The sequence below is a fragment of the Littorina saxatilis genome, linkage group LG13 (genome assembly GCF_037325665.1).
Source record: "Littorina saxatilis isolate snail1 linkage group LG13, US_GU_Lsax_2.0, whole genome shotgun sequence".
In the NCBI taxonomy this organism is placed as follows: Eukaryota; Metazoa; Mollusca; class Gastropoda; order Littorinimorpha; family Littorinidae; genus Littorina; species Littorina saxatilis.
Genome location: NC_090257.1, coordinates 39,542,764 through 39,550,031, shown reverse-complemented (window position 1 = coordinate 39,550,031; position 7,268 = coordinate 39,542,764). Strand labels below are relative to the sequence as shown.

At 41.6% G+C, this 7,268-nt stretch overlaps 2 protein-coding genes across 3 annotated transcripts in view; both read left to right on the top strand.

Moving 5' to 3' along the window:
* Positions 1-7,268, top strand: part of LOC138945704 (unconventional myosin-XVI-like) — a 56,602-nt gene that overhangs the window by 5,205 nt on the left and 44,129 nt on the right. Inside the window, exons 1-5 of one of the 2 annotated variants that reach the window (XM_070317193.1) lie at positions 746-992; positions 1,623-1,693; positions 2,173-2,316; positions 3,671-3,779; positions 6,629-6,756. In XM_070317193.1, the coding sequence (XP_070173294.1) occupies positions 746-992; positions 1,623-1,693; positions 2,173-2,316; positions 3,671-3,779; positions 6,629-6,756 (699 nt within the window). Of the gene's footprint in view, positions 1-745; positions 993-1,622; positions 1,694-2,172; positions 2,317-3,670; positions 3,780-6,628; positions 6,757-7,268 lie in introns of those variants that run through there. The other variant, XM_070317194.1, reaches the window with a different exon arrangement.
* Positions 612-992, top strand: LOC138945705 (uncharacterized; the record flags this gene model as incomplete). The annotated part of the gene is given in 1 exon segment (XM_070317195.1): positions 612-992. A coding segment is annotated over 1 exon segment (104 nt), but the record flags the coding sequence as incomplete, so codon positions are not given.

The following is a 7,268-nucleotide window of genomic DNA, read 5'->3' as shown; positions in this document are numbered from 1 at the left end:
CCTCCCTTCTTCCTTCCCTCCCTCCCTCCTTCCCTCCCTCCTTCCCTCCCTCCTTCCCTCCCTCCCTCCTTCCCTCCCTCCTTCCCTCCCTCCCTCCCTCCTTCCCTCCCTCCCCAACCCCCTGCCCTTTGTATGCCATGGTCTTCCATCCCAAACTGACCCCCTTACCATGCGAATCATTTATTCTCCAGCAGCATGTTGGGCCACTTCAGCCGGCCAACTTCCACGCCGATTCGCATGGGAGTCGGTGACTTACTTACTCAGTGACTGCCCCCTGTGTCTGAAGATAAGTATACGTGAGTCACGTGCGCCAGTCGCATCTGTTCAGACTCAGCAAGTAGGGCGGCCAAATCACTCGATAGACAGCTGACCAAACGTAGATTTTGGTCCACCACTACCACCACCACCACCACCACCACCACCAAATGTAGATTTTGGTCTATGTTCTGTCGTCATTTCGACGAGACATATTGAAGTACAGAACGCGTGAACATACCGCCAAAAACCACCATCACAACCACCACCACCAAATGTAGATTTTGATCGATGTTCTGTCGCCATTTCGACGAGACATATTGAACAACAGAAGGCGTGAACATAACACCAAAACAACACCACCACCACCACCACCGACAACAACAACACCACCACCAAAAACAACAACTCATGCTACCACCGTCACAATCGCCACTACCACCACCGCCATTATCCTTGAGAAACTATCCCCAGACCATCGACTACGATCATGGACTTTAGCGTAGGTAGCACAGAGGGTCTGGGGCAGGCAGAAAGACTTCGCCTCTGTCGACAACTACGACGACGTCAGGTGGAGAATTACATGGAGTTTGTCTCCAGAGAACAAAGCCAGCAACAGCAGAAGCATCCGTCTTCACGACCGTTGCCAAGGTTACCCAACCGTCGTGGAAACACCGTGCATTTTCACGCGGACGTCTGTCTTCAGACTGCTATTGAAGAGACGGATGAGAAAGAAGGTGTGTGGAGAACGGCTGGGGTTGGGTGGGAGGGAGGGGGGGGGGGGGGCTGCGGGTGTGGTGGGGGTTTGGGCAGGGGTTGGGATGGATGGGGTAGGATTACGCGGGTTGGGGGGGGGGGGTGTTTGGATGGGGGCTTTGGTGGGGGAAGGGCGTTTGGGTCGTGTGTGTGTGTGTGTGTGTGTGTGTGTGTGTGTGTGTGTGTGTGTGTGACCGTGTGTGTGTGACCGTGTGTGTGTGACCGTGTGTGTGTGTGTTCGCGCGCAATGTAGGCCTACATACACATATTTTTTATGTAAATCATTCCTGCATTTTGTTGTTGCTTGCTACCCTTTTGTCAAAGTTGAGTGTCACCAGAACAAGCTACCTATTCAGTTGCTGGAGAAAAGGCTAGTTGTATTTGTGTGGCGGTTGTTGGCTGTTTCTTTTTGAGTACCCCCATACACTGAATCTTATATCCTGCTTGAGCGATGCACACATCTATTTTGTTCGGCTGTCTTTGCTGTACATGTATGCCATTTAGCCTCGACACTGCCGGGTTGAGATGTTTGTCTACACAACCTTTTCTTGACCTCCTCCGCCACACACGTCTTTAGTAGTATTAGCCACAATTTTTCTGTCTATTTTCAGTGTTGAAATTACTACACGGTGGATGTAATTTCAATTTCTCGACGGGCAATGGAACATCTCTTCTGCACAAGGTAATTACAGTTTTAAGTTTGACAAATTTTGGGTTTTACAAACATGCGTATTCAAGGTTATCTGAAGTGCTTCCTGGTACATATACACTGAATATGGGAATATATTCACTGCAATTCAGATCCTGTTGTGAAATAATGATCAACACAAATGTTGATGCATTCATTTGTAAGCGTAAACATGGATGTCTTGTGACGTCGGCTGTTGGACAAAACACCTAATTTCTGTTTGAAATAGCTGAAATTATTGCCGTCATTTTGGCAGATCAGCCAACGTTCTGTTCACATGGCAGACGTATTACCAACTTTGCACCAACTTTGCACCAACTTTCAAGTGATTTTCGTCAGAACCAATAGTGTGTTTTACACAGTGAATGCACGATGTAAAAATACACGAGAACAGTAGGGTTTTTTCCTTCAAAAAATGAATGTTTTGTGTTTTGTTTTGTTGATTTGTGTGCCATTTGCTTACCACCCAACAGTGCTGTGCAGAGGGCAACCATGGCATGGCAGAGTTGCTGGTCCTGAGGGGTGCTGACGTCAACATGAGAGATGACGATTGGTGGACACCGCTGCACGTGGCTTGTTACCAAGAGAGCGCTGATATCGTTCAGCTCCTGCTGACAGTAAGGATTCCTTCATCATCCTCATCCTCATCATCCTTACCATCCTCTTTCTCCTCCTCCTCGTCTTCGTTGTGGTCGTCGTCTTCGTCATCATCATCATCATCATCATCATCATCGTCGTCGTCGTCGTCGTCGTCATCGCCATCATCATCATCATCATCATAACCATCATCATCATCATCATCATCTTCATCATCGTCATCGTCGTCGTCGTCGTCGTCGTCGTCATCCGAAAGAAAATGTTTGTATACCTTCTTCTTTTTCTCGTTCGCTCCTTGCAGACTTCCACTACTGTGGCACGTACGATCAATCAATCAATATGAATGTGGCACGTACGATCAATCAATCAATATGAATGTGGCACGTACGATCAATCAATCAATATGAATGTGGCACGTACGATCAATCAATCAATATGAATGTGGCACGTACGATCAATCAATCAATATGAATGTGGCACGTACGATCAATCAATCAATATGAATGTGGCACGTACGATCAATCAATCAATATGAATGTGGCACGTACGATCAATCAATCAATATGAATGTGGCACGTACGATCAATCAATCAATATGAATGTGTCACGTACGATCAATCAATCAATATGAATGTGTCACGTACGATCAATCAATCAATATGAATGTGTCACGTACGATCAATCAATCAATATGAATGTGTCACGTACGATCAATCAATCAATATGAATGTGTCACGTACGATCAATCAATCAATATGAATGTGGCACGTACGATCAATCAATCAATATGAATGTGGCACGTACGATCAATCAATCAATATGAATGTGTCACGTACGATCAATCAATCAATATGAATGTGTCACGTACGATCAATCAATCAATATGAATGTGGCACGTACGATCAATCAATCAATATGAATGTGGCACGTACGATCAATCAATCAATATGAATGTGTCACGTACGATCAATCAATCAATATGAATGTGGCACGTAAAATCAATCAATCAATATGAATGTGTCACGTACGATCAATCAATCAATATGAATGTGTCACGTACGATCAATCAATCAATATGAATGTGGCACGTACGATCAATCAATCAATATGAATGCCGCGGTCTACACCGCTCCTGCTGGTGGGCTTAAACGAAGCGTGGGGCCCATGTGTTCTACTAATCGGTGGGCAGACCGAGCTCAACAGCCTTGGCAGGCAGTCGATCTAGGGGAGGTACCCCCGCTAAACGTCCATGGTCAAAAGTGGGGGTGCAGGACCCATGTGGTGCCGAACTGCTGCACCACATACCAAACGCTGTGTATGTCAAATCAACCTCTTTTTTACATTTAGTCAAGTTTTGATTTTTCTCTCACTCAGAATGGAGGTGACGTCAGTCTGATGGATGTTGATGGGAACTTTCCTATAGACCACGCGCCTCAGAACACAGACACCTGGGACATTGTCATCAGCTTTATGGAGAGCAAAGGTATCGTGTGTTTCGCAAGATGTGAACATTTTTGTGGTTTTTACATTTAGTCAAGTTTTGACTAAATGTTTTAACATAGCTGGGGAATCGAGACGAGGGTCGTGGTGTGTGTGTGTGTGTGTGTGTGTGTGTGTGTGTGTGTGTGTGTGTGTGTGTGTGTGTGTGTGTGTGTGTCTGTCTGTCTGTCTGTCTGTCTGTCTGTCTGTCAATAGACTTTGTAGACTGTGTGTCTGTCTGTCTGTGTGTGTGTGTAGAGCGATTCAGACAAAACTACTGGACCGATCTTTATGAAATTTGACATAAAAGTTCCTGGGAATGATATCCCCGGACTTTTTTTATTTTTTCGATAAATGTCTTTGATGACGTCATATCCGGCTTTTTGTAAAAGTTGAGGCGGCACTGTCACACCCTCATTTCTCAATCAAATTGATTGAAATTTGGGCAAAGCGATCTTCGACGAAGGCCGGACTTCGGTATTGCATTTCAGCTTGGTGGCTTAAAAAATAGTTAATGAATTTGGTCATTAAAAATCGGAAACTTGTCATTACATTTTTTTTAAACGATCCAAAAACAATTTCATCTTATTCTTCGTCATTTTCTGATTCCAAAAACATATACATATGTTGTATTCGGATTATAAACAAGCTCTGAAAATAAAAAAAATATGAAAATTATGATTAAAATTAATTGTCCGAAATCGATTTAAAAACAATTTCATCTTATTCCTTGTCGGCCCTTGATTCCAAAAACATATAGATATAATATGTTTGGATTAAAAACAAACTCAGTACGCTAAAAAGAATAGAGATACAGAAAAGCGTGTTATCCTTCTCAGCGCGACCATTACCGCACTGTTCTGGCTTGTCGATTTCACTGCCTTTGCCACGAGCGGTGGACTGACGAAACTACGAGTATGCGCTCTTGGTGAAAAAATGCAGTGCGTTCAGTTTCATTCTGTGAGTTCGACAGCTTGACTAAATGTTGTTATTTCGCCTTACGCGACTTGTTTTTACATTTAGTCAAGTTTTGACTAAATGTTTTAACGTAGAGGGGGAATCGAGACGAGGGTCGTGGTGTATGTGCGTGCGTGCGTGTGTGTGTGTGTGTGTGTCTGTGTGTGTGTGTGTAGAGCGATTCAGACTAAACTACTGGACCGATCTTTATGAAATTTGACATGAGAGTTTCTGGGTATGAAATCCCCGAACGTTTTTTTCATTTTTTTGATAAATGTCTTTTATGACGTCATATCCGGCTTTTTGTGAAAGTTGAGGCGGCACTGTCACGCTCTCATTTTTCAACCAAATTGGTTGAAATTTTAATCAAGTAATCTTCGACGAAGCTCGGACTTCAGTATTGCATTTCAGCTTGGTGGCTTAAAAATTGATTAATGACTTTGGTCATTAAAAATCTGAAAATTGTAAAAAACAATAGAAATTAATAAAACGATCCAAAGTTACGTTCATCTTATTCTCCATCATTTTCTAATTCCAAAAACATATAAATATGTTATATTTGGATTAAAAACAAGCTCTGAAAATTAAATATATAAAAATTATTATCAAAATTAAATTGTCCAAATCAATTTAAAAACACTTTCATCTTATTCCTTGTCGGTTCCTGATTCCAAAAACATATTGATATGATATGTTTGGATTAAAAACACGCTCAGAAAGTTAAAACAAAGAGAGGTACAGAAAAGCGTGCTATCCTTCTTAGCGCAACTACTACCCCGCTCTTCTTGTCAATTTCACTGCCTTTGCCATGAGCGGTGGACTGACGATGCTACGAGTATACGGTCTTGCTGAAAAATGGCATTGCGTTCAGTTTCATTCTGTGAGTTCGACAGCTACTTGACTAAATGTTGTTATTTCGCCTTACGCGACTTGTTTTTTAGTAACAAGGACATGATCATACCTCTTTTATTTGTTTAGCATTTCATGTTCATGGTGTCTGTTACTAACTTTCTACACAGTTGGAATATTATCTAAACCTTTTGTTTAGGTTCGACACACGCTACATTGTGCATGATTCTGTCGACCCAAGACATTTATCTCAAACTACACAGAGCCTCGTTGACGCCTTGAAAGAGGAAGGAAACACGCATTGTGTTTACCAGAAAAGCGGGGTTTCCCGATTGTATCTAAACTAAGTATTTTTAAAAAAACACACCAATAAGTCAGTTTTTACAGAAAGTTAGTACTTCGTGCCCCGTGGAAACAACAACAACAACAACAACAACAACAACAACAACAACAATAACCCTAAACCGTTAGACTGCTAACGTTCCAAATGAAGAATCAAGAACTATAAGAAACAAGTATAGTTTGTTTATGGAGCACTTTCTTGACAAAACGTGAATGCACCATTTTGTCAATTAACGTTCAATAAACTTACCATTCTTCTTTACACCCCCCGTATAGGGGTGTGTATAGGTTTCGGTCGATGTGTTTGTTTGTTTGTTTGTTTGTGTGTTTGTGTGTTTGTGTGTTTGTGTTCGCATATAGATCTCAAGAATGAACGGACCGATCGTCACCAAACTTGGTGAACAGGTTCTATACATTCCTGAGACGGTCCTTACAAAAATTGGGACCAGTCAAACACACGGTTGGGGAGTTATTGGTGGATTAAGATTCTACAAGGACTTATAGAGGGACATCTTAATGGTCAAAGGGAAATAACCTTCTCAGTTGGTGGCAGTGAGAATGGTTATTTCCCTTTGACCAACGGGGGGTGTTTTTCCTACCTCGGAGGAATTTCTTGTTTTGATAGGGTTTGTTCTGTTGTTGGCGTCCCTACATAATTATATTAAATGAGTGTTGCTAATTAATTGTGTTCTACGTTCGTGCCAGGACTGTCAGAGAAGACCCTGAAGAAGATGCGTCACGCCGGAGGGTGTGACATGGAGGACAGGGTCATGGCAATGGTCAGAAGCAAAAATGACGTCAACACCGCAGTCACTGATGACGGGGTGACCATGGTAAGCTTTTTGACATTCCTGGTCCTTTTTCAGAATATTCTAAATCATTTAAATTTTTAAAAATTTATTTATATATTTATTTTATGTATTTAATTATGTATTTGATATTTATGTATTTATGTATTTACGGTAATGTTTAAAAAACAAAATTTGATTTATAGATTCTCCAACGTAAAAGCCTAAAGTGTTTTTTGTGGTGATGGGCATGATTATAGTTAACGCGTAAAGGCATGAATGTTCAGGTAGAAATGTACTCGTAGCGCATGTAAAAGCCTTTGTGAGTTTTCATGATGTTTAAAAACAAAGTAGATCTTTAAATTTTGGTTTGTAACATAGTTTACACGAAAGGAAGGGTTTCCCTGTAACTTTATAACTTTGTACATGTATAACATCTTCTTATTCTTTTGTGTTCATGCATGGGTTGACACTCCCACAATCTTTTACTTGTATGACGGTTTTTACGTCGCATTCGGGATAGACTTTGTACAACTATTGAGACAACAACTTTAATC